The 27,905-nt window shown below is 41.5% G+C and overlaps 2 protein-coding genes across 6 annotated transcripts in view; one reads left to right on the forward strand and one right to left on the reverse strand.

Annotated features, from left to right (window-relative positions):
- Nucleotides 1–207: 207 nt before the first annotated feature.
- calcoco1a (calcium binding and coiled-coil domain 1a) lies at nucleotides 208–12,225 on the reverse strand. Its single transcript, XM_054609683.1, has 15 exons — nucleotides 12,089–12,225; nucleotides 10,838–11,002; nucleotides 10,651–10,753; nucleotides 8,147–8,349; nucleotides 7,739–7,951; nucleotides 7,314–7,462; nucleotides 7,154–7,223; nucleotides 6,887–7,042; nucleotides 6,150–6,404; nucleotides 5,742–5,867; nucleotides 5,379–5,474; nucleotides 4,435–4,522; nucleotides 4,006–4,253; nucleotides 3,611–3,702; nucleotides 208–2,258 (listed from the first exon to the last, which is right to left on the reverse strand). The coding sequence occupies exons 2-15, from the start codon at nucleotides 10,967–10,969 to the stop codon at nucleotides 2,231–2,233; spliced, it is 1,959 nt and encodes a 652-aa protein (XP_054465658.1). The 5' UTR covers nucleotides 10,970–11,002; nucleotides 12,089–12,225; the 3' UTR covers nucleotides 208–2,230.
- The window catches only part of hoxc13a (homeobox C13a), a 50,879-nt gene continuing 31,781 nt past the window's right edge, over nucleotides 8,808–27,905 (forward strand). For 3 of the 5 annotated variants that reach the window (XR_008531655.1, XR_008531654.1, XR_008531653.1), the window contains exons 1-2: nucleotides 8,877–9,002; nucleotides 9,755–9,859. The gene's annotated coding sequence lies outside the window, so the exon portion shown is untranslated. Of the gene's footprint in view, nucleotides 9,003–9,145; nucleotides 9,234–9,754; nucleotides 9,860–27,905 lie in introns of those variants that run through there. The other 2 variants (XR_008531656.1, XR_008531657.1) reach the window with 2 other exon arrangements.

Here is a 27,905-nt window from a genome sequence, read left to right on the forward strand (position 1 = left end):
AGGGGAGAGTGCAGGAGAGCCAAAGGTGAGCGGAGAGGAAATCCAGCATGAAAAATGTGAATCTGAAACAGGCAAAGTGCCAAAAGGGGATATAGGTTATATAGCCGTGTGAAAAGAAATGGCTTAGTTAATTACCAGTGAAATGTCATGCGAGGATCAAAATATTGCTATGATCTTTGGCCAGAAAAAGACACATTAGATCCAATAATGGATACATAAACCATTTTATTACACAGAACCCCAACCAAACCCCATTACATGACTGATAAGAAAATACACGGCGGTGTACATGTGGGATAACCTTCAAACACAAAACTTCCAAACAAACCATAACCACTGGAGCTTTATTGCAACCGGAGACAGTGTCCTGACGAGGAACACTCGTACTGGAGCTCTCAATGGAACAACAAAAAAAAAAGAAAAACATCCCTAAGACATAAAGTCAGATTACAACCACAAACAAGGACTATGGAGAATACATGTAGTGTTGTGTGCTATCTTATGGGAAAGAATACCAGGCTCCTCAAAACATTCACACCTCTATACAAGGAGAGTCAACATGTACTGCAACACCAGAACACCCAGTGACACAAGGGAAATGAGAGGTGACTTGTTCATAATCCTGGTCCTCCTGTTATAACATTCAAATATATTCCTTTCACCTTTAACACAACGTGTTGGAATCACTCCCTTTCATAAGCACCGATATCTTGCAACAATATATCTCATATATCAAATCTTTATAGGGTCAAAGTGAGTATTTGAAAGGAGAGGGTAAAAACATAAAGCTTAGATAAAATATATACGTAAACACAACACACCATGGTAATGATTAAGATAATGATGAAAGGACACAACTGACATATTCAGTATCCATATATCAACGATATTTTTTATCTAAAAACTCTTATATAGTAAAAAATAGGGTGCAAATACAGCAGATAAAATCAAGCATCAAAGTGTCTACCAAATTTTCTTAGCCAAGCATGGAAAACTTTTTTATAGATTGCACAGATAGCCGCGTGAAAAACACCTCTTTCAAACTAAACCTGAATATAGTTTAATTGCAGCATAACTCAAGTTAATTATAAATAGAAAATCATGAAAAATGCATACAGTATTGATTAAAAGGTAGGCAGCAAATTTTCAGAGGCAGTATATTGCCATAGGGCTCGGGGAAAATACCAACACCATGTCATTGTGTCAGGATCTATAAAGATGATTTTCTTAGACTCTTTTTTTGATTATTTTAGGCACAAATTAAGAACTGCGTGAATGTGAGATTTCTATAGAATACAAACTTTTACAAACACTAAATATCCAAATGGCCAGCTAGTAAATCCTAGATCATTAAAAAGTAAGAACTGCAGCTGATCTATAGTGTAACGCGTATAAGCAATAATTTTATAATAATGATTATATGAAGGTACTGAAATAGAAAGTTGCATCTGGCATCTATTTAATAGACTTTAAACACAATCTGTTCAATAAGCTTTCTATTTCAAATGCTTGTCCGTCTTAGAGCGTCTCTGCATCACTAAATCTTCTTAACTGCATCCGCATGACAACAATCAAGTGCTCTTGCGTACAAGAAAGTGTGTATCAAATCTAACTTGTGAGTAAATGAAGGAGAAATATGCTGTCATAGACCCACATTACCGCAATATAATTCTAGCATGATGCTGTATCATTATTACTTTATGCTGCCGTGAATAGCTTTCAAAGCTGCTGTGGAGAATTTAATGCTGGAAGAGAGTTTTGCCATGATTTCCAGAGGAGCAGGGCCTGCACAAAACATCATAATTACAGTGTCTGTCATGAATCCTAATCACAAATGTCATAAAAACGACATAACATCCGTCGTTAAGCTCTCGACATTGCAATGATTCAACAGAAATCATTCTGCAAACTCTCAAACGCCAGAGCCCAAGTCCAAAAGTACGCCGTTTCAAACTGTGCAGCGGTCTTATGTCAGCCATAAACACAGTGTCGACCTGCCACCACAAGCATTATGTCATTCCTAACAACAAAACAGCTAGAGCAATAATCACACAACAGTTAGAGGGGAAAACCAGGGTTGACGGCAGATATGATGTAAATTGCATATTACCATTTTGTCTGTGTGTAGTGAGTGAGCTGTATATGTACTTGTTAGTGGAAGTAATGTGGAACCACATTAAGTCCAGGTTCTCCTGTTTTTGATCGCTCGCAGTGGCTGGACGTCCACCGGTTACCATAGCGAGGAGTCGGCCAGATCACTGCAGGAGGGGACAAAGCAGAGTGTGCGTGTGTTGGAAAAACTGAAAGAAACACACATTCTGGTTGAAAGAGGAGGTTAGACTGAAGGAGCGGGTGAGTGGAAGAGAGAGAGAGGGCTTTAATGATGCTGAAAATTGGCCCGTGACTGCGGTACACCCTTCAGGTAAATCATTGCTACAGCTTGCTGTCAACTTATCTGTCCCCTTGTCCTCCCATCTAGCACCTCCCACGCCCCAACTCTGTCTCACACAGTCCCCCCCCCCCCTTACCCTGACTCAACTTCTTTTACGAGCACATATTCAAAACTTCCATCTTCCAGCCATACTCACCCTGTCACCATAAATAATTGGTCACATGTGTCCGTGAGCATTTGCTTTGAATTCATTGTTTAAGCCTTTCTGTGTGGGACGCTGGCTGGAAACTCAGTACTCAGGTACTATGCTTGAGTACAATTACCTCATTCTTCCTTTTCCAGATACTTTAGTATTTTACTTCTCCACGTTTAAGAAAGAAATATGACACTTTTTACTCCACTGAGTTTATCTGGCTGCTGTGTTCACTAATTACTTTGCAGAGTAAGGTTGTACACACAAATCAAGTCATGGGCTCATAAAACAATGATGCATTGCTGGAGTTTAAAACCAGCCAGCATGGCAGGAAGAAATGTGTTGGCTTGTTTTGCCTCAAAGAAATTTTCATTTTAATATGCAGCCAGCAATGCAAAGCTCCATTTTTGAACATTAAATCTTCAACTGAGCTCAATTTCTTGTGATTGTCTTCTTGTCACTTGCCAAACCCCTCATTAATCTAACCAAGTCCTGCAATATTTTTCACGGGAAGGCAAGTAGCATGTCCATGTATCCAGTCACATTAGACGGCAGTAGCATTTGAAATAGTTATATCTATAGCAACATTAAATACTTCCATATGTAACAGTGTGATAGGCAGTTGTGGAAGAGGTACTCAGATCCTTCGCTTCATCAAAAATACCACTTTAACGATATTAAATTACAAGTAACAGCTCATAGACAACTGTAGATGTCTTTAACATGTTGGGAGGCCATAGGTTTGGTAACCACAAGTTTAATCTTATAGGAAGTACAAATCATAATATTTCTGGAGTATATGTCGGAGTATTGGAGTAGATGTAGTAGAGTTTTTAAGTATCATACAATGCAAATACTCAACTAAAGTACAAGTACCTCACAACTGCATATATATATTTATATATGGATACTTGAGTGTTGTACTTGGCTGTGTGTGTGTGTGTGTGTGTGTGTGTGTGTGTGTGTGTGTGTGTGTGTGTGTGTGTGTGTGTATTCTATGTATGAACATGTGAGGGGGGTTGTACCTGAGAACAGTGTCCATGTGTTCTGGCAGCAAAAGTGCTGTTTCCTCTCCAGAGCTGTGTCTTCCACACTTAAGTGTATCAACTTCCTCCTCCTTAACACCAGAGAACCACACACACACACACACACACACACACACACACACACACACACACACACACACACACACACACACACACACACACACACACACACACACACACACACACACATTACAGCTGAATAAATTGCAGACGAGTGGCCTAATTGCTTCTAGGAGATAATGTCTGTATCAAACGATCCACTGCTCATGGTTTACTGGTGTGCACAGCTATCAGCATAAAGACATTGCTAATTCTCGGTGTCACATGCAATTAGACTATGGTGATGCTGCACGGCTGGGAATAGCGTGTCTCACCGAATCAGAGCTGTGTGCCAGAGTGTCGGCCTCGGCCTGGTGTGGCGAGGAGAGCGGGGCGGGCTGGTTGATGACCACGGTGCTCCTCTCCACCTCCCTGGGGGAGGGAGGAGGGGTGGCGAGGAGTAAGGAGTCTGGCTGGCCCTGCTCACACAGGCTGTAGTGTCCCAGAGGTCTGGGTGGACGGAGGGGCTGCAACGCCTCTGGGTTCTCGTCCTCAGAGTCAGATAACACACTGCCAGGCCGGTCTACCAGATAGAGACATTGGCAAAGAAGAAAGTGGTCACTTTTCTTCAGAGACCTGCTCCTGTCGCCCCCACAACATATGCTATTCTCAGCAATATTTAGTGTTGCTGTTGAATGATAGTTAACTCTTTTATTGTTCACATCTGCAGGGCATACAATTGATTCATGTGTGGCTCCATTCACCTGTAGAGACAATCGGGGCAGCGCTCCACTTGGCACTGACCGCTGTCCCAATCTTCTGCTCCAGCTGACAGATGTACTCCATCAACTCCTGTAGTGGAAAATACAGCCGTCATATCACACACCAGGGCAGGACTTTCATCATGACTTCAGCCGCCATCGCCCTCACAACCCTCATGTCTGACTTCTTCAAGCTAAGGCCACATAAAATACCTTTACACACAAACGCAACATTGCTATTACGTAAACATCATTATCACTGCTCAATAAACAGCCTAACATTTGTTTGATTTATGATGTGTCACAGATTGGCTACTATATGGCCGATGTTAAAATTAAGCTGGACACTGATTTTAAAAACAATGACTTCTCTGCCAGTAGCGAGCGAACGTGATGGTGGTTCGCCAACAAAAACACTTTAACAGCAGTAGCACTGACTGCCCTGAAATCCACTGATTTATATTGCACTATAAACAATTTATATTGTGCAATAACAGCTAAGAAGACAACAACAGACAGAAGATTCCCAACGCCTGGGACACTTACAATCCATGTATACCTGAGAATATGTTCCATCAGTAAACTTATCATATAAATACATTAAATATACACAGCTTTTAGAAAACAAATATTATTCAAAAGGTGCACTCCAGAGAGTTGTACGGATTCTAAACAAACTAAATCTAAGGCTGATAATGACTGAATTAATGCAGTTGTGAGCTGATTAGGACAAAACATTTACGTTTGACTTCATAATCCATACAAGCCATTTATTAGCCTTGAGGTCAGTTTATAAAGACACAAAGTCAGGACCTGTGACACCATACATGCAGTGTTTACACATGAATAATACAATCAAAACAGGATATTGTTCCCGTTTTTTGACAAACTTTATGTCAGCATCTATTCAAGTTGTCCCCTATGACTAACCAAAGTGTGTTTCTGACCTGTTTCTCTGCAAGTAGCTGCTCCTTCTCTTTTTGGGCAACCCTCAGGCTGGCCTTCAGCTCCTGCAGCTCCCTGCGGGTTTCACTCAGCTGAACCTGGAGGCCAGTTATCAGAAGCAACATGTCAGAACCATCTAACAGTGACTGTGATTTCAGAATGACAATGTGTAGTATACAGAGTAAATCTCAGTGAATTTAAAGGGATGGATTTCTTTGAAGAGATTAGATGAGAATATCGTTATACTCTATTTTCTGTGCAGTAAATGTAGTTTTATTAACTGCAAACACACTTGAGGTGTACTCCCAAAATGAACCTATAACAAGAAACACTGAATGCACCAAGTTCTTTGAAGTCTTTCTCACCCGGTTGCAATCCTTTTCTCTCCCAAGCTCAACATCCAGCTTCACTCTCTCCATCCTCTCCTCCTGCAGCCTCTCTTCCATCCTCTGCATCTCTGTGTTGAGTTTCTCGAGACGCTCGTGGTCCTTCTGTCAGGGTGACACACACGCATGCACGTTTATCAGTATATAACACGGTCATCGTATGTCACTAATGAATGTGTAAAAACCTGACTCAATAAGATATGCACTTAGAAGAGCCAAGGGACATTTTTTATCTTGAAGCCATCAGATGCAGACATCTCAAACATTTGGACAGTGATGGGACGTATGGCAAAATATAAGTAAAGCTTTGGCTCTTCCACAGTACAAATGCATAACATTTTCTTAATGCTTGACTTCAGATTCTATGTTCTGCAGGGATTACTGTACCTCAGCAGTGCGCAGCAGGCTCTGCCTCTCCTGGGCCCAGCGTGCTCTTCCCTCTCTCATGGCCAGACTGGAATCTGCAAGCTGAAGGGTGAGTTGGGCAGCCTGCAGACGAGCCTGATGCAATTCTGCCTGACCGTGATCCCTCTGGGCCACCATGGCACTCAGATCACCCTTCAAGCCCTCTGCAGCACGCTCGTTCAGGTTCAGACGCTCCCGCAGGCTCCGCATCTCCTTCAGTGTGGCCTCGTTCTCCGTCTGAGCCATAAAGGGACAATAAAGTGCGTGATGGCTGCATATCTGTAACTGCAGGTGACTTGCTACATAATGCCAGTCTGGAAAATAACTATTACTGAATTTGAGATGCCATGGTCATGTTTTAAATCCATTCTAGCAAAGTTTTAGAATGCGCTGACCTACAACTCTTATTTTAAGTGAAGCATATCTATGAAGAAAATAGCCTAAATCACAAAGTAAAGGTATGATAAAAAACAACATCCCAACTCCAGTTATTTCGACAGTGCGTTCGCCTCGAACAAATTCTGCTGAAAGGTGGAAATAATTCTCCACTTATAGAAGGTGCTGAATTCAGAACAAGTATTCTTGGTGTTCACAGCACATCAGACATTTGGATTCTAGCATGCTGATTTGCCTAGTCTGCCTTTTCACCATGAATCCATACATTATTCTCAACCCTGTTTTCAATCCTGTCCCCTCTGATTTCCGAAGAGATGTCTGACCTCTTTCCTGTGGGCAGTGGTGAGTTTCTGGGTGAGGGTGGTGATGCTGTTTTGGAGCTGCACGACGCTTGTGTCTCTCTGGGCCAGTGAATTCCTCAAGATCTGGAACTCCTTAGACAGACTTCGGAGTTCACCTTCTGTCTGTTCCAGCTTTGTCTAAAAGAAAGACATGACACAGACGGGAAAAGAGAGTGAGATGTGGAAGAAAAATAACAAGTGAGACACAGGTTTTATTAAGATATACAGCATGTTCTGAATTATAATTACCTGCAGGCTCTTTCTGTCACTCTCATCTTCTTTTCTCTGAGCTCCTGACCTCTTTGCTCTTTCTTTCATCCTGCGCACACAGATTCAGCTACTGATGTTAAAAATGATTATTCATGACACCCACATAAGAGAAGAGAAAATAAACAAAAAAATGTCATACCTTTCCAACTCAGTCTCTCTTTCCACTGTTCTCTGAGTGAGGGTTTTGATGTCCTCCTCCAGCTCTTTGATTCGCACTTTGCTCGCCTCGCTCACATCCAATAAAGCACTTTTCTCCAGGACAAGTGATTCTCCAAAAGCCTGCTCCTCCTAACAGACCAGAGGCATTTCACATTTTTATGAGAATTTAAAATTTATCGTGATATAGCTTACCCATATGAAAAATATTACATTTAAATTTGAATATAACAACCAAGATATTTTAATTAATTGCTGGAGAATTTTATATGACAAAAGACTGGATATTGTTTGAGCAGAGACGTGCTTTTCATCAGAGAATAGGGGCACAGATAAGTATGGAAATAACAAGCAAATTGGTCCTATTCAAATGATGTTGCTCATCATTTGCATGGCTCTATACGCCACCTTCTGCTCCATCACCATCTCCTCGATCTTCTCTCGACTCTGCTTCAGCTCTTCCTCCAGCCTGGCGATATCACTTTCTAGCCCTCTGCGTCTTCTGTCCCAGGCCTCCCTCGCCCTCCTGTACTCCTCCTGGTCTTTCTCCCTCTGCCTGTTTGCCACCTCCTGCGCCTGCAGCAGCTCGGCGCGTTCTCGCAGACATTCCTGCAGTCGACCCTGACAGGAGACAGGTGGATGCAGTGAGCACATGGGGAATCCTAGTTGTGTCTTTCTGTGCCAGCAGTAAACAACAGTATTGATTTCCCAGCATTTGTTTTATCACTTTAGCACTCATTAATTTACAAAACTGATAACATACTCCCCTCCCTACTACCTTATGTAGTAAATCTATTCTGTATTTGTTATGTTCACCTGCAGCAGCTCAGCTCTAGGCACTACCAGCAACATGTCTGTGCCTCCTTCCTCTCCATGGGGCTCCTCCTCAAAGGTCACCAGATCCTCGAGTGGCTTCGGAGCGCAGAAAGTGAATTTTGAGCTGCGTGAGAACACTTCCCCTTTTGCGTCAATATACACAAACTCATAATCTTGGGAGCTGGGCTTGGGTAGGTAGGAGGCTAAAAGATAGTGGGGAAAAAAAGACGAGACATGTTAAAATCAATTTTCAGTGAAAAATAATTGTGTTCCAAAGTAACCCAATTTTAGTTTTTGAGCTGGCTTCCCATCCTGATGTGTTGAATAAAGAACAAGGTGTAAGCTAAGTGCACTTTCGATAATTAGATAATTTTAACTACCTCTAATTTTGGAAGAGCTAATCACCTTTTTAAATTAGTACTATAAATCTTTATGAAACAGCCTGACAATATTTTGGTAGTCATAAAATATGAGCCTTTAAAGAATTTACACATTATTGGACATTTATATGGCTTTAATATTGTAATGCATAAAACATTACATTTACAAAATGAAAATTCCACTTGTGTTTCCAATATATTTTTGTTGTTGTATTGCAGCCATATTGATTTATGAGCAGAGTGATGCAATACGGCTTCCCACCACCGGCGGCAGCACCCAGGTCGTTTTGCTCAGGTGAGCATGAAAAACATGGCGTCGCGCGGTTTTCGCGCCATATTTGATTTGAATGGTGGTCGCACAAACTCCATGTAAGTATCAGGTGTTCGTGTACAAGCTGCGGTTTTGTTACTTTACACCGGCCTGGAACGGACTTTTACCATCCCCATATATGGCAGAGAAGCACAGCTTTTCTCTGGTAAATTTCCGTTCTCATTATTATTTTTTTTAAGTACTTAATGAGCACACCTGAGGTAGCACACCTCTATCAGGACTAGCTAACTTTTACCAAGTGTTGCTTTAAATGGTGTGGTGTTTATAAAGGATTGCAAATGTTTTTTTCAGACGCGCTTGTTTTTAGCTTGGCTGAGAATATCTAATTTCATATCTGTCAGTTCAGTTGAGCATGGCGTCGCTTTCATTGATGCAGGTGAGAACGGTGAGGTGAACCTCAGTGAGCCAGGATAGCAAGGCCCTGTCCCACCTAAATGGATCAAAGCCCTAATTAATGTTATTAATTACACCTGTGTGTCTACCCTGCTATGGCATGTCAAAATGGTTGCTGTAAAAAGGGCCTGTTCTCTATTTGGCATGTTCCATTGAATGAACTGTTCATTAAACAACATTTTGCAATGTAATTGTATGTCTTCACATGTTACCTGTAGAAGCTATATGTACAGCAAAAAAAAAGCAAGCATCAAAATGCTGTTAATGGTGCAATGCATGCTCTGTCTCTGCACATTAGATCCCAAACTACACAATTAAGCGCCATTCATGGATTTGCCTTCCCAGGGGACTTAAGTTTACCAGTATTGTTATGCTACTAAATAAATGGTTTCTTGATTTGTTGGCCATTGCCATAACCCTGGAACTGACTTTCAGCCATAACCATATTTATCCATATCATAGCATATTTGTAATTCTGTCACTTTGAATCCCTCTACAAATCAGGCAGTATCTGACGATCTTATGCCTCCTGCTTCCCACCACACCCGTGCTTCCCACTCCGACCGGAGAGCAGCGAGCCACAGCCCGTGACTTCCTCCAGCCCATAAAGTAAGCTAACCTAATATTATCCTTATCTCTCACAGACTGTAGCTTCATGTTTAGAATGATTTACTTATCTGTTTCACAACACATGACACAGTAAAGTGGCCAGATGGAAAACCGAGAACACAGCAAAGTTTATGAGCTGTATTGTAACTTACGGCACCAGCTTAGGTCACAGTGCAGGCAACCTTCTTTTTAAATCACTGCATTGCTGATGATACGGAACCATCAGCAGTTTCTTTAGACTTTCCTCCCTTTGCTCTTCTTCAAATGAAGGATGACATTGTCTGTATGCCAAAGTTAGTGATAAATCACTCTACTAGAGGTCAATGCGACACCTGCTGCACACGTGCCCCTCACACTGAATCAGGCTTATCAGTTGCCACTGATGGACAGGAGAGAGTGAGCACGGTATTTTTGACCAGTAGTCAGAACAGGCTTTGACAAAAGCATTGTCTTTGTCATCCTCATTACTCAAACTTGTGCATCCTAAAGAAATTCATTGAAACCATGACAGAGGCTGTGCCAGTGTAAGAGACCAAGCTGAGAGGGATATTTGTCTTTTGTATTTTTCCCTTTTACATCTGTGAAAATACTCTTTTAAAATGGAAGTAACTTGCATTTTCTTCCATTCAATACACAAGTCGCTAGCCTTTTGTGTACAAGAGAGAAATTCAATTTACAGAAACATCAATCTCTGGCAGAAGGTTTTATGTGCAGATCTAAGCACCGTACCGGTATAGATTCTGGCTAACTATGGGAAATAAAATACAATTAGAAAACAAGTGCATGAATACCCTGGAAGTGCACACAGCAGTTGACATCTGTGCCCTCTTGATAGTCAGCCGGCGCCAGCGCCCAGACAAATGTGTGGTAGTCCTTCACTGATGACCATCCAACCTGAGGAAGAAAACGCGCTGTTATTTTGTAGATGATGCATAAACTCTTTTATTTACTCTGTGGCAGTCATCAAGTTAACAATACCTTGAAGAGCCCTATCCAGTCATTGCTGGCCCAGTTGTGCTGTGAGCTAAGTGTGTAGTGGCAATCGACTCTGCTCTGAGGGAAGTAACTGCTGCCCACGTTTCTGAACTCCACCTGCCAAGGCTTTTCCATGGTAACACAAAAGAAAGGCAGGCTATTTTCCACCTACAGGAAAAAAAACACAATGTTCAAACTTGAGTTAGTATTTTTCTAGTTTATTCAGTTCAATTTCAGCAGTAAAAACTGACATGCATGGTAAGATGAGCTAATTGTGAAATAGGTATGAGGTGACCGCTCGAAGACAAACAAGACGGCGGACAGCCTGTAAATATTTATTCAGTGTAAGAAGATATCCTAACTGAGCCCACCTTTGAGGAGAGGACACCAGAAGTAAACCTCAGTGACAGCATGGCCTTTGAGCAACATGACTTATTACATGTTTGTCACTTGGGCTATTTCAGTCATCGCCATCATTTGCTATTGTACACCATCACATGTAAGCATGCATTACAAGGTGTGTGTGTGTGTGTGGGGCCTCCAGCATGTATAGGGCTCAAATTACCCCCATAGATACATGTTTGAGAAATTCCAGCCTGCAGTTACCCACATCACATGAAGACATGAGTGGAGCATTATGTATTTGTTTAGTATTGTAACTGTTGGATGTACCCTGCCAGAAATTCTAATGTGACAACATGTGCAAGGAACTTTAAACGCCCCATTTTGGTGTATTTATACTGCAATTGTGAAAATAACCTGTGACTTCCCCATACTTCATGTTTATCCCCTGTTTTACAGTCATGATCAAATATATGTATAGAGGTGTTAGGTTCTATATTATAGTCAAGTATCCTGCTAAACTTGGAATAAACTTTTCTTCTCTAAAATATTGCAGAACATTTTGCAGATGGCGTCAAAAACAAACAAACAAAAAAAACAAAACAGATCAATGACTAAAATAAACAGTAGCTTTCCAAAGGGTTCACATTACACCGCACGAGGCTTGAGGCCCAACGTTAGCACATGTAGAGAACAACAGTGTGGCAGGCACGTCGATGCAGGCGCAGGATGACAAACGTGTAAATAAAGCCAGTGAAGCTGTTCCGTACCTGGAGCACACTCCTTCATTATCTAGGTCCGATTAGTTAAATGTGATGCGCGTGCAAGTCAGGCGAGACAATAACGGGCTTTGTTAAGTAGAAAAGACATCTGCGCACATTATGTCTCCGCCGTCTCGGGTGTCTCGCTTACCTTCTTCTATCCCTCACTCCTCTGTTCACAGTCTTATCGGACTGTCTCTCTACCAGATACGATCGTCACAGTGCGTGAGGGGAAAAACAACCAAACATGAGCGATTCAGACGCGCTTTTCCTCTCCGGACACAGTTGTTCCACTAACCCGAAACAATAACAAAAAAAAAAAAAAAAAAAAAAAAACCACAACAAAACACAAGCGTGACAGCTTCACTTCCACCGAGGAATTCTGGGAGCTGTTGTTCACCACGTGGGTAGAATTGAGCTGAAACGACTCACTTTAGACTACAATCCCCAGTCTGAGAGCGGCCGGGCAGAGGTCGCGATGCGCGTCATATGACTCGTCTCATCGGAGGCCGTTGTTTTTCTCATCGCACGTCAGAGCGCAGAGACGCACTGGTTGTAGGGCGGAGATGTGCAGACCGACCAATGGAGACTGTCATCCCCGTGTGCGAGGAGGAAAACAACCATCAGCCGGAGAGACGGATCTGTGCGGAGTGGGACAGAGAGCCATTTGACCCGTGTTCAATTCCTGTTGTGATGGGCTGCAAAATAATCTGTACAATATGTTGTCCACGTTTATATTACGCAATAACTCCCATGTAGATGGATATGGAAGGTAGACAATAAGCATATACACCATGTGTCATTTTGATTACATTACAGTCATTTAGCAGACGCTTTAATCCAAAGCGATTTACAATAAGTGTATTCAACATAGGTATTCAAGAGAACTACTAGTCACCAGAAGTCATAAGTGCATCTCCTTTCTTAAACAAGCATCTAAGAGCATAAACCAGAGCAAAAGTACAGTGCAGATGGCATTGACATACGACAGGTTCTATAAGATCTGCATATGAGCGGTTTGTTTTTATAGTTTATTGTTTGAGTTTGTGTTGATTAGTTGAATCAATGTTCCGCAGGAGCCTGTTCCAATTAAGCAGGTTTACTGAGTTACCTGTAAAACCGGAAAAAAAACCCAAACCCTTTTGATATTATTCCATGCTATGGATTTGATGTTTTTTTGTTTTTTTGTTGGTTTTTTTCGTTTGTTTTTTTTGTTGGTTTTTTTCAAACACATTAATCCTGCTTCTTTGAAACGTGCCGCAGTTTGACAATTGTTTTGTGAGACCCCATGCCTCTTGTAGTGTGCCTTGTTAAGATGCGGGGCTACGAGTTAAACAGCACGATGAAGTTACGGCGACGGCCAGCAGATGGCAGTATACCATCTTTAAAACTCATATGCATGATGCATTCAGGCTGTCAGATGCAGACCATATTCCTAAACCATCTTTGACGCTCAGTGCATATATTTCAGCCTCCCGAGACTATCCCAGTCCCTTCTGATGTTATTTTGGCATACATTTTTGTCTTTCTTAATAAATTAGATGTATATTTAGGAAAATATACATCTTAAAGGAATAGTATTTAAGATCTGCAAGATGAGATCCTAAATATTTTATATTTAGGATTTATATATTACTTCTCCTGAACTTTCCATTGAATAAGCCTGGTGCTATTGAGTTTTTTAAACATTACAACAGAACAGCAAAGTATTGACTGGCCGAGTATAACTGTAAAGTGTAAAGAGTGGAAGTGTATTAAAGTGGTTTGTTAAATTGTTTGTCTTGGAACAAAATGCCTTGTTGTGATCTTCTAAATGAAAAACATATCAAAATATTGGCTTTGTGTTTGTGCTCAATCTGAATATATTAAAATGAATTGGCATTAAAATGACTATTAAGTGAGTTAAACCAAATGTCCTTTGCAGTCCTCTCAGTAGGAGATGGTTGTCTGCCTGTGACCACAATGAAGCAGAAACCCAGATCATAGGAGTGGAAATTAGTTTTTAAGGTTATCGTGCCTCACTAACGGCAGCTTAAATAATGTTCATCCTATATTATTATAGTTATTGATGTTCTTCCCATAGCCTTCTTATTTATCTCTGCTCATTGACGAGCCAGTCCAGTCACACAGGGCTTTACTCTCCTCAATTAGTAAGTCCAGTTTGGCTAATTTAGTCTGTTGAAGACACTATAAGGACGCTTCATGTAATTTTATGCCGACGGACAGTCGATGTTGAGGCCCTATAAATTGTGTTTAAGTGGATTAATAGTGTGCTGAGCCTGTGTGAGGAAAGTGGTGCTGGAAGTAGTGGCTCTCTATGCTGTAGGATAATTAAATGGGTTGTACTGCATTGGCTAGCTTCTCCACTAGCCATTGTTTACATGTGTGTTTTAGACTAGGTTGTTAGGGAATTAAATAATGTAAATGCGCTGTATTAGATTTGGTTGCAACTAGGTTCCACAAGGGTGTATTTTTTTTCTGCTATATCATTTTATTTATTAGTTTTTTTGTTTAATTCATTATTTTTCAATAAACAAGTATAAAAGCCAGATGCATGAATATAAAGTAATCAAATTAATCATATCCTTTGTCTCAAACTTGCTTCGTAGCTGTTTTGCCTATTCTTTTTTTTTTTCTTTTTTTTCCTGTTACTGTTATTTCAGACAAGAGAATGGCAGACGCCAGTTAGCCTTGACTTTGAGGCGTCACTGTTAGAAGCTAGAAGATGGCTGTGTAGAAGGAATGTGAGGCTTCACCCTAATAGAGACTAGACTGAAAGGGGGAATTGTCCATGAAACTGCTTGATCTTGACCTGGCTGCCTGCTGTTAAGGCTCCTCTTTCTGTCATACCCCCCCCCCCCCCCCACCAAACGCAACATTCACACATGCAAACAGGCACGTATGCACACTCGCACGCAAGTATGGTGTAATTTTTTTCTTTTGAAAGTGTGAACTGGACTAATATAAACACTTTATTCCATTAGGTAGAAAAAAACCAAAAAAACTCCCCACTATCAACTGTTGTGGCACAAAAGCCTCGGCATGCTGGTTATTTATCTGTTGCAGAACTATTCCACACAAATTTAATCCCTGTCATCTGCTGATTTCCAGCAGCCTGGCTCTGAATTCCTCTCAATATAAGAAAATGGTATAGCCCCTGAGTGCTAATGCCGTTTTATTACCCGAGGTGGTCTGCCTGAATATAGCTTACCACATGTCTTATTCAAAGGGAATGGCAGGTATGTGTCACTAGTCATAAATCGTTACTTGCCTTTGGCAGTAATCAGTTGCCAAGGAAACCTCAAATGGGATTATGACCTTCTGTTGTGTATAGACAAGTAAACTGTTTAAGATGTCACCATCCAAGAGACAAACATTAAAGATTTATGTCGGTAAACAATTTATTCTCTCATCATACTAAATTAAACTGTGATGTGTCTTGTGTGCGAGTAGAGCTTTTAGAAATATCTATTTTTTTCTGTCAAGGGTGTAGTATTTTTTTTATGCAATCTGAGCATTTCTGAATGAAATAATGGCCGTCACTGGGGGGCGAGTGATGTTTGATCAGGGAGGGCTGTGTGACCACGTAGTCAAGGAAAAGGCATTAGAAGGGGAGAAAACAAAGAAAGAGGGAGCGGGAGCAGAGTGCCTGGAAGGAGGGCAGAGTGTTGGGAGGGCGGAGATGGAGAAATGGGGGACGGTGGTATTTAGTATGCACGGCCAAGCTGCCCCATCTGCTTAGCGCAGCAGTCCCTGTCGTATAACTGTCTACAGGCCGTGGGCCACATAAAGAATGTCTCAGATTTGATGTAATTCCGCAAAATTAATGACAGCTTTACTCGGTATGGGCCGTGAGGGAATGATTAGTGTTTGATCGTCCATCTGATCAGTTCCCTTGGCTGGCTGCAGGAGGGATGCTCCACTATATGGCTGCTGCCTATGGCAAGCACACACAGATATACCTTTCCCAAAATCATCCCTAGGCCCCCAAGCTCTAGTTCAGGTTTAAGTTCTGATTCCTGTTTTCCCTCAACACAGACAACCAATATCTTGTTAAACTCTCTGTGCTGTGACACTTCACATCAAAATGAACACCTACTGATGGGCTGGATGCCGGTCCCACTGGTGGTGTGATTGTGTACAGGGCAGTTTTTATTTCAGGCTGTGCAGTATTTCAAAGGAAAGTGGGCCAACCAGCATCCAATTTAGAGAACTGGGAGGTCAAACTATGACCTTTTACAAGATGTGCTTTACTGCAGCTGTGATTGGAATTGGGTATTAGTTTTTAAAAGAGATGGGGAATGGATTGGGAATTTGAGTGAAGAAATTGATCCACTGGATGGATTGCAGGAGTTGGACAAGTGGAATTCCTCACCTCCTTTTTAATTCGAGCCCCACCTCAGCTGGCCCAACCCCCACTTTCCTCCTCTTGGGCTGCTGCGTTTACAAGCGAAGGGGGCATTCTGTTTTACAAGTGAGCCCGGTGCGTCTCGGTGTGCTAGCAACATTAAAATTGAACCCGTCTTATCTGTGCAAAGCGTGAGGCTTTACATCAGAGGCTGTCGTGCTGCTGCCACGAGGCTCCTGTGTGCTTTTTATGTAATGTGATGCAGTCAAAAACCCAGTGGACAATTAAAGTGAGCTGATAGATAAACAAGTGATTGAGGACAGGGATGTTAGTTTGTGGAATGGAAGGTAGATTTGGGGGTGGGGGGGATGGCGGTTTACCTTGTTAACAAGGCCATGTTGAAACAAACGACATGCGTTTCTCAGCCAAATCAAATATCATCATCACTTTATAAACAGATATATGTGGGTAAAAATGTTGTTTTCAAAGTCGTACCTATTTTGTGCTGAGTTGCATATGGCAAAGCTAGTTTCCCATCTGACCATTAGTACTCTGGTCCAGTACCAAGCACAGGGAGCCTAATTCAGCAAAGGCTTGGGGAGGGTTGTTTCTGCCAACACAGATTGTGGGACAGATTGGCAATCCTTCACTGTGTATGGATGCAGTGTTTTTCCCTCAAATTGTCGGTCATTATAACAAATTACTTGCAAAAACACCATTAAAGTAAACAAAAAAACCCTCTTGCATCTGTTTTGATGCTAGGCCTGTTCCAATTCAATTGCAACTCAGTTCATTATCCTCTCTGTTTTTCCTCTTTCCTCAGTATTTTTCCATTTCGGTACTCTCTTCTATAACACTGTCTTCCCAATTACTTGAACGTATCTCCTCTCACATTCGTCCCCCCTTCCTAATCGGCATCCTCTGATCTCTTTTCATACGGCTTCTTTCTTGGCCCGCTCCTCCTCCCCCACCGCTTTCTTTCTCCTCCACATTTTATATTTTTGGCTGAGCCGAGGACCTTTCTTAGCGCAGTGACCTTTCTGGTTTTAAATTAAGCCCCACTGCGGCATGTCTCTCTTCATAGACCGCCAGTTACGAGCCTTCAGAGAACCGCAAAAAAATAACGATTCTGATGAAATGGCCCCTTTAAAAAGCTCTTCCAAATTCCTTTTACATTTTTCTTTTCCTCTTCCCCCTTTTCTGGTTGCATTAATATTCACACTAATGAGGAACATCCTAAAGAGCAGCCCATGGAAAATATGAGATGAGACACATGCCTCCCCACATGCACATCATACACATCATACACACACTGTTGCTCATTGCTAATGGGTTGTAATCAAATGCCATGTATGTTTGAAGTGATTTATGGAAACTGGGCAGCGTGTGCTTGCTATGTGATTTTTTTTTTTTTTTTTTTTTAATCAGAAAGACCATTTTTCAATGGATAACCCGGTTTTTGCGGCTTTTTAGAGGAGATCTTGACATTATATGATTAATAAGCCTCGATTATATTCTGTTTAGAAGATAAAGTCTTGTTACTGCACTGACGTCATGTTGTTACCTGGCACTTCGGATTTTCTTTCACACTTCATATGTCCGAAAGTTCACAGTTTGTTAACAGGCCTGTGCCGTGTTAGGAAACAAGGTGATGATGAAGCTCAGAGCACTATGGCCCTACAGGACTACCCAGGTGCTGAGTAAGGTTGTAATGGCTTTGTTCACTATCTTCATCCTCTAGTCTCCTGTGCATAATTCTGCCTTTGTTTTGCAAAATGAGGAATCTGACTCAGTCAATCAAAGCGATAAATGCCCCAAATTTTAATTGAAACATGAGCTGTGTTCGCTTTCCAAATGAATTTGAACCATACCTGTTCATTGCGCCCCTATAAAGCTCAAGACAGAAGAAGCAACAGCTATCACGGGGAACAATCAGAGAAACCAATTCCTATTTCACGTTATTCAACTTTAGCCCCTATTTTCCGCTCACAGACAGTTTTTTTTTGTAGCACCAGGACAAAAGCCCCAGATCAGAGGCAATTCTGCGTTGCCTCCGTGCTCGCACATTGGCGCACAAGCGCTGTGTGAACTGTTTAAAGATGCACACCGAGAGGCTCACAGGTGCATTGCAGATGCATTCAAGATATTTAGCATGCTAAATATCTGGAAATTTCAAGCACGCAAGTCATGGGTTGAGGGAAAACCTTGTGGAGGGGTACTGGTCTGAAGCCTACCTGTGTGTGTGCAATGTGCTGCATTTGCAACACAGACCAAAGTTGTTGTTGTTGTAGCACCTAGGGTGTTAGATGTTTGCATGAATAAACATAACACATTGACTGATCTAAATAGGGGGAATAGTAAAAAGAAAATGTGGAAAACTGGCTAACAAGTGTCCTGATGATAAGATAAAGATAAAGGATAAAGAGGTTTTTATTGTCATTGTAGTGATGCAACGAAATTCCGTTTGGTAGCCCTCAGCCAGCCAGCAGCAGCAGACAACAAACACAATAACAACAATATACAAGATAAAAAATACACAAAAGGAATGAAAACTTTACTATGTACAGCAGGTGAGTATTATGTAGTATGGCAACATCAACAAGCATGTCTATATGCCAATGTCACTTCTTGTGTGCGTTTTGGTGACAAAGTGTAGTTTGGAGATCTCATCTTGTATTCCAGATGAAGATTGTTGTAGTGTGTGACCCCCTTTCGCCGGTCAGTCATGTAGTGTAAAAACCACAACGACTTTAAGACTCTCGATTACAAGATGGCAATTTGTGTAGTGTGAACAGTACTCGGCTAAAACTCTCAAGTCAGGGCTCTGTTTTGGGCCTCATTGAAAAAAGGCTTCCAATGGGGGTTATGAAAAACAACAAACCTTTACTTATGAATACAGTACTTCACTATGATATACTCATGAACTTGTGTGTGATGCAGACCAATAACCTTTATTTATTCAGATAATCTCACTGAGATCAAGAATTATTTTGCAAGAAAGACCTTAATAGCACAAGAAATACGCAAAGGATGAGGACGTACAACAGCATTAGAAAAATGTTTCAAATCCCAAAGTGGAATAAGACATTTAAGTTTTTAATTCATTTGAGGCCTTAATTATTCAATTGATAGGGAACATTTGTATTTGAAGTCAGTCTTTGCCAATTCAATATTTAATCTGGGCCGTTTTTAGAGTTGGCCAGTCCTGAGATCTGCTCTGGTAGCTTTTACTTTGAGATGGCTGCTTTATTAAAAGACCTTCACAAAAAAAGATAATGGTATGTAATTTGCTTCTTGTGGCTAATGAGGACCAGCCTGTTTTTTCATTTAGTGTGCAGTGATTACAATATAATGAAGCATCAGGCACAATGGTACTTATAACCTTAAATTGTGGAAGAAGTTGGCACCATACTGTGTTTACTGCACTGGGAGGATGGTTATATTTAAGCACATTAGAGCTGCACTTTTTCCACTTGTTTTACGTCATAAAATTTCCACTGACACCCTCAGATGGAAAAAATCGTAGCAAAAAAAAAAAAAAAAAAAAAAAGTGTGGGAAATTCAGAGCAACTCGATTTGAGAATATGCAGAAATCAAATGTGCGTCTTTTCTTTACTCACCGGATTGGGCCTCTCCACTAAGGGATGAGCACACTGTAGCTTTGAATACTAATCCCCTCCTCCCCTATATGTGCTGCATCTAACAACATGCAGTGATGATTTCTGGGGCCTCTCTCCTAAGGTGCTTCTTGTAGCCTTGGTAACCCTAATGAATTATGGGCCAGCCCAGTTAAAACATGTGTGGTATTACCCCATTCCAGGGTGTGTCCTCCTGGGCCTCCTATGAATCACTGATCTCATCAGACTGGTTCCCCTCTCTCCCTTTTTTTCTCCTCCCTACTTTTCACATCTCTCTCTTTCTCGCTCACCCTTCCTTCGCTCCCCTCCCCCATTCCCTGTCACACTCCAGTCCCCTGGGGCGTCTGTCTGGGATCTGCCAGGCTCATCAGTGTAGGAGAGGAGAAGGCTAACTGGGAGCCCGTACTGGCTGTAAATCTGACCAGAGAGGGAGGGGAACCTGCAGTGGCCACACTTCCACTGCGGCTCGATAAGCCCGACAGCCCCCTGGTACACTGAAAAACCTCTTACTTGCGTCAACATGTTTACAGACACACATGAACCCAAATACTTAACAAGGTGTTATTTTCTCAGGTGTTCTCTGACATGAAAGCTCACCTTATTTAGTGTGACTGCAATTGGCTAGACTTGTCTCAAACTGAGAGTGATCGTTACATGTTTAACATAATAGCACGTGCCTTTAAAGGAAAAAAAGAATATTTTGGAGCTTGTGAGATATATTGAGCGTGTTTTATTGTTGACCCCATACACTATTATGTGTCAGTTTTGCTGAATGGTAAAAAATAATAACTTAAACAATATCTTGATATGCCTATATCTGGGAGAGAAGACTCTCCAAATGAATTCACATATTGTATGGCTAGAGAGGTATGGGCTTTCTGTGTTTTACATGTTTAGTATTTCCTAGAAAGAGGATGAAGGCAAATCTTTTGTGCTGAGGAGAGATGGTGGCTATCGAAGGAGTAAGAAGTATAATTTAATCCATGGTGCTATGCAGAGGTCTTTTCAGTCTCAGAGTCGCTATAAAGCCCTGGAAGCCCAGCACTGATCTGGACTGCAATGCAGTGAGCTGGGCCCTTCTCCCTCATACATACATTTAGTTGGGTGTGATACCATTCCATACACATAGACACACACCCTCCCTCTCCTTATCTGGGAAATAAGCATTTTTACAGAGTTTGAGCTGTAAAAGGAGAGGAGCAGATAGCCCATAAATCTAGCCATAAAAACGTTAAGTTGTCAGAGGTGCCATCAGCTATCAATCGTGTGCGGCAAGCTGATGAAGGGGAAATAGGTGATAAAAAACAGCATTTTAGGGAAATTATGTCCAGTCTTCCATTTGCGAAGTGCTGCAGTCGCATCACGGCAGAATCTTAATCACTGGCTGGTGTGGCCGGGGACTGTTCCTTGGTGTGACAGTGAGGAGGAGCACACCCTGGTGGGAGGGTTGGATATTGAGGAGGAAAGGGGGGCCATAGGCGAAGAGGGGGGCAGCCAGCAGCGTTGTAGAAAATTATACAACTAGCATAAATCACTTCTACACTACCGTTTTTCTCTCTCCCTCATTTTCTCGCTTCCCCCCCATCTCCCTTGCATGCTCCGTTCCTCTTTCTCTGTTTCTTTCCTTCCATCATGACCGTGCATCTCCCTCTCCTCATTTGCACTCCCACTGCTCCTCGCCCTGACGCCCCCCCCTAGCTTTCTGCCCTTTTTATTCTTCTTTCAGTCCCTGGTCATGCGCTTCATTCGATGCACTGCTGGTCACCCTCTCTACCCTATTCTCCTTCCATAGCAACTTAATTTCCACTGTGGTTTGTTTCCATGCTTTCTTTATTGATCTGCTTTTTGTTGCCTACCAGGGATTTATCCCCTTTCCATAGGACTGTATTAGCAAACCTTGAGATTGACTTGTCTCTCCGAGATGGTTCCGATATCGTCTGTAGTTGAAAATAAAATAAAATACCATCTGGGCTGACGCTTATTTTACACTTTATCAGACAGCACTCTGACATGATTCCTGGTTGCTTCTTTATTGTTGAATTTTCCTCCTCAAACAGAAAAACAACCAGCGATGCTTTTATATCCAACAGCGTTTTAATACAAGGCGGATTCATTGAAACGGTTTGACAGGCGAAAGTAAATTACACCATACCCCATAGCTTTTTTTTCTATATGAACGTGTGTATAATACAGTGTGCCTTATTCATGTCAGTGTAAGGAAGTGCGGGCTTGCAGCACAGAGAAATTCTATAAAGGCATCGTGTGAGAGTACCCTTGCCTATTGAGCTGATGAATGCCTTCGTTGTCTGATCTGTGACTCCCCCTTTTAATCTAAGGTCATTTGTTAATTAATTTGAATAGCCTTACAGGCTCTGGTTCTGCTCCAGTGGTCCTGGTTTGAGTGATGTCATCCTGCACTGAGCAGACTTTAAGCACTGTGAAATGGATGCAGTGATGCATGTTCGTCTGCAGTGGCCCCTCTAGCATATTCTGCCCTGTGTCCATTTATCACGGCCACGGGAAGGTGTTACTGGGCACAAAGCAGCCCTTAAGGACTGAAAAATGGCAACACCGTATTTCTCACTTAAAAACGGTGACAAAATGGACTATTGATTGAGGATATACAGCTTATAGTTCTAGTTCTGATGAGTTTATGAAGTTGAAATGTTGATGTAGGACTGGCACATTGCTGGCTTCATTCACCGGAGTAACTGCTCACTGACCATGTGTTTCTCTGTGGTCCTGGTGGTTTGTGTTGAGACATTAAAGATGCTCCCTGGCAGTGATCACAGTTAGCCAAGTCTTGTGTCAGGGGCTGTGCTGCCACCCTTAGATAGACCGAGGTACTGTAATGCAGTATCCATTCCCTCCGTCAGGTTTTGGTGGGCTACTCTGCAGTTCAGTCACACAGCATGTGTTTGTGACAGAGGGTAGTTTAACAACACATCTAACCTTACTGCATTACAGCTAGTGTACCATGGACATGTAGGCTTTATGTAAAATGGACTGTCGGAAAGATATACTGTCCAACTGCTTAAGCTTTTCTACCCTCTCAGTGCCATTAATGTTTAAAAACTAGGCATTAACTTTGTGAGCAGTCCTGTAGGCACGTGCATTTTAGGTTTTGTTATACAATTAGTCCATCATGTGTTGATCATTTGATTGGCATCCTTTTTTATGCATGAAATTTTCCTTCTTCAGTATATCCGTTGGTGTAGCTGCTTTAAGGCTTAAGTCGTGGGCATGTTATTATCCCCCCATATAAAGCTGAAACACAGTGGCCCCTGATCTATGTAAATGCTGCTTGGCAGCCAAAAACTGGAGCAATTTAATTATAAGTTTGGGCTTTTAAACATTGCCAGAAAACATAATGAAAACCGAAGGCTCTGATCTCAGTGGTTGATTACCTTACTATGTTAATGCACAAGACCATAGACCAGGACATTTTCCATTAATGGTGTAATTAATTTATTTAGATTGCACTTGGTTTTTTTGGGGGAAAAGATGAAGCTACCAAAATCTGGTATTCACTCGAGGGTTTGCACCTTTGCAAAGCTCTGAATACCGTTATGTCTTATCTTTCCAAAGCTCGTTCTTCTTTTGACGTGTTTAATGGTTTTAAGTGATACAACTCCAGGAGTTTCAGACGGCCTGCTTCCTAGTGGATCCTACTTCGATTGCATTGCCTCTTATTGACATTAACCCCACACAATGTAGATGGCATAAATGAGGCGTTGAATATGACACATTGGTCAGATGCAGGGCCTTTTTTCTGGGGTTTTCTGATGTAGGGAGTGGTTTTTCTTTCTTATGAAATTTTAGTGCAGTTACAGCTGCATCTGCCAGGGGGCAGTCGAGCACACACATCCATGCAGCAGAAAGTCACAGAGTCCTGCATCTGCAGATCTCCATCTCTCCCTTTCTGGCAATATTGCTGCTTCTGTCCTTTTATCAGAAGATATTTAAAGCAAGTTGCTAATTCAGTTTATCTGTGTAATATTATATTACTCATTGTAGAGATTACCACTACTGTTTGAATTATTTTGAGCAGCGGATATATTTCTTTGAAGTTCTGCTGTAATTATAAGCACTCACTGGTTTATATCCCCTATTAATATTCTCTTCATTAGCATTAAATCATGTTAGTCATTTCTATTTGGAGGTCAGAGGAGGCAAAATGAGTGATGGAGTGAAAACGGTCTTATCTACAGGATAATATCATCCCAAAAAAAAAAAAATTCAGAATATAACACATTAATGTTGAAGCATTCAAAAAGTTTAAACGGCATACATAAAAAGAACATTTATTCACTCTCAAAAGTAAGCTCGCCAGTTACAGTTCAATGAATTCAAAATGTGGAGTTGTAATTTTGTACCCATAAAACTGTTAAAAGAATTTAATTCATTTCACTAGTACTTATTTCGCTACTCGGCCCATTTATGAGCAATAAGAAACAGATACATTAATGTTATTGCTCATTTGAATAATGGTGCTGCACTAAACGTCTTACATTCACAGAATAGTTTTGTTTTTTAATTTATTCATGACCAAAGAAAGTAAAATCAAGTAATGGTGCCAGGCAACTAATGATGTTTTGGAAGCAGCCTACATTTTTTGTTATTATTTATATTCATTGTTATGCTTCTTTATGTGTTTATAATAGAATATAATAAAATTCAATATGGCCGTTTGTTTTCATTCACAAGAGTAATTTGTTTCCTGCCTCTCAGCTCTTTTGCACAGCGGGTGTTTGCAGAAAGGTATGATGATTGCAGACGTATTGTTGCTTAGCACGCTGTGTAGGTCTGTCTATTATTGTGCCATAAAGGTGATTATATCCTAGGTTTAACGTAAACTTGTTTTCCAAGCCCAATGTCACTTCTGTTTCCTCAGCCCTCCGTGGAAGAGAAGTCATAAACCTTTTTTTTTTTTTTTTTCTTTTGAGCAACCGTGGTAAAAAGAACACCTGTAACTCGACGCAGACTTCTCTACTCAAATGCCCGAGGCCACTTTATGACTCATGAGACTGGGGACACACGGCTAAGTAGATAGTTTGTGTACAAGCATGTCTTCTAGTCGAGCATTCCCCTTGGTTTCAGACAAACCGTGCATTTGGAAAACATCTGAATGGAAGCCATTTTGGTTTGGCCCTATGTTTGCTCAGCCCTTGGATTGTGCAGGCGCTGGAGGGGGATGGGTGGGCTGCTGCAGCTACCCCTACCCCTGCAGACTCCTGTTAGTGTTTTAGTCATTCTGGAGCCGCGGGGCTGGGAGACAGATTCAGTCAAAAAGCATTTGAGCACCCTCAGGTCCTCAGAGTGATTTACTGCGTATTTGGACATCTGCAAAGAGCTTTTGCACCTTGAAATTCTCTCTCTCTCTCTCTCTCTCTCTCTCTCTCTCTCTCTCTCTCTCTCTCTCTCTCTCTCCCTCTCTCTCCCTGTCTTTCTCTCTCTATCTCCCCCTGACTATCCCTCTCCCCCTGACTATGCCTCTTTGCAGTAGTAAACCCTTGGGAATGTTCTGTCATACTGAATCACCTTGAAGGTATCCAAGGTAGAGTCACTTCCTGTCACCTTCTCCCTCAATGACCCAGCCCTCCCTCTCTTCCACTCCTCCATCTTACCTCATCTTTCTATCCCCTTCAAACCTTCTGCTCGAGCCTCAATCACACCCCTCTCGTCTCGGACATCAGATTTAATGTGTGCTGCTCCTGTGTCTCTCAGCCCTCCTCTTGCTCACCAGCTGGACACATCAATCCATGTGACAGGTGCTTGTCAGTCTGCTCCTTTAGGGGTACGCAAAGTCTTAGATAGCACAACCCCTACCAGGGGAAGAGAAAATTTGTCAATATATGAACACATCTTTATAGGATATATCTTATCCACTACGAAAAACAAGACCAGTGTAGGTGGCTGAGAAGCGGTTCTAAGTAAGTTACGTTACCTTGACAAGTTGTATTTACGGCTTTGTTGCCTATGGCGGCCACCCTGAGTCAAGTGAAGAGGATAGCCGTCAGTGGTCATCAATAACAGGTCTGTGTGGTGTGGGTGGTGCAGGCTGTGTGGCATGTGTTTTAGAAGTGTTGGCCAGAGGCCCTCCGTCTCTGCAGCTCTGAAAATATGGTGTCATTAGCATGCGTGTCTCCATAACTGGGACTGTTGCTGAAGAGGCCCAAACATATCTGGTATGCAGTGTTTAGGAGGCACGCAGACAGGATAATTGCTGGGCAGAAACTGGCCTTAGCTCCAGACTTTCAAGTGCTCATTGCCTTTGAGCGTTTTACACCCCAAGTGGCTGAATAGCCCAGGGGAGACGAGGTCTGCATTGATTTATTGCTGACCCTTAGGTCCTTTTTTGTTTCTTAAGACCAAGGACAACTCAATCAGCCACCAAAGAAGTCTCAAAATTGGAGTTTTTAATATCATTAATGTTTGACTGAGTTAGCTGTTGCATAAAGGAATCTGAATGCCATAGAAGTAAACATGTAAAGCAAAGCGAGTGTGCTTAGCCTTTTCTCCCTGACTGGTGCATTCCTTGAAATGTTTGGCTGCATTTCATAACCACCGCTGTGTCTCTCTGCCAGTACCAGTGATTAAACGCAAGAACAAAGTGTTCTCATTGATGTGGAGTAAGATTTGGAACCTTGTCGGGGTAAATCTGACACAGTATTTACATACGTAATGATGTGTCGGTTAGCTTTTCTTTGTTACATCTTGATGCATGCCAAGCTGTTTAATAGTGCAGGACTACAAAGATCTTAGTTCTGTTTCTTACTTTGCTATTCTTTTTTGTGTATTAATGCATAAGTGAGACCAAGTAAAACAACACCAAACGCTTAACCGTCATGTCTCCCTCTTCCTCTCCCCTTGCCTCCCTCCTTGCCTCCCTCATATTCTTGTAAAAGCACACAAAAAACAGTTCATAATTAGTTGCATATGGTGCTCAACTGGCATACCCATTTATTTGTGTGTAAGCCAAGGCATATTTACAGTAAAATGTTATGTCTTGCTATAAACATATTTATTGTTACATTATACACTTGTGGGGATGGCACAGTGATTGACACCACAATGAGGGAAAAAATAGAGGGGCTCTGTGTGACTTTTCATTCAAAGACAAAGGGTGAAAATAAAGTAAATACATCTTTGTCATTATGGTCTTGTTTGTGTTGGCAGAAATTTGTATTCAACATCTAGCATTTATTTCCTTAATTGGATGAAATGCAGAAACTGACTACAGTCAAAGCAACGATTGTGCAAAGTAATGCAAATGTTTTGTAAGAAATCTGCCTTAGTGTGAATTTCAGTTTTAGTTCTGACTGTCAGAGGTTTTGATTCAACTGACAACCTTTTTTTTACCCATCCCCAAATATTTTGATTTTAATTATTTTCTTTCAATATAATGCAAGCAAATGCAACAGATCTGATAAATTTGTCAAACAATTCTCTGACTTAGTCTTAGCCTGATCTTAGATATTAGGGTTAGTATTCATTGGAGGTATATATTGTATTCAATTGCATAATATTATCCAGGGGTTCCTTCATTTTATCTACAAAGTCAGAATTTGTACGTCTAAGTAATTAAGTGTTCTATTTCACCATGTCAGGAGACAAAGAGCAACATATCCTCAAACAACTGTTCATGGAACATCTTAGAAAAGTTATTCTTTGTTTTTCGTATGCTTTCCCAGCAACACGTGTCAATTTCTGCATCTTAAATACAAATAGCATTTATTAACCTACCATCTTCACAGGAAACAACTTTGCTTGGTTTAGGCAACAAAACTACTTGGTTAGGTTCAAGAAGAGCGTGGTTTGGGTTAAACTAGCTGTGGAGTCTGGTGTTATGTACAGTAAGTACAGAAGTTACCAACTAACTTGAGTTTGGGTTAAAATAAATATTGTAGTGGCGTTATGTAAGTACAGAAGTTATGTGACTAATAACTCAATATTTAGGCTAAAATAACAGAAGTTACATG

Source organism: Anoplopoma fimbria, chromosome 12, assembly GCF_027596085.1.
Source record: "Anoplopoma fimbria isolate UVic2021 breed Golden Eagle Sablefish chromosome 12, Afim_UVic_2022, whole genome shotgun sequence".
In the NCBI taxonomy this organism is placed as follows: domain Eukaryota; kingdom Metazoa; phylum Chordata; class Actinopteri; order Perciformes; family Anoplopomatidae; genus Anoplopoma; species Anoplopoma fimbria.

Excerpts from the sequence above, each read along its gene's own strand:
- calcoco1a (XM_054609683.1), bottom strand. The coding sequence starts at position 10,969 with ATGGAAAAGCCTTGGCAGGTGGAGTTCAGAAACGTGGGCAGCAGTTAC. Across the intron at positions 6,405-6,886 it reads CCACTGCCCACAGGAAAGAG|ACGGAGAACGAGGCCACACT; the intron begins GTCAGACATCTC and ends TTTATGGCTCAG. Across the intron at positions 4,523-5,378 it reads AGCTACTTGCAGAGAAACAG|GAGTTGATGGAGTACATCTG; the intron begins GTCAGAAACACA and ends TTTCCACTACAG.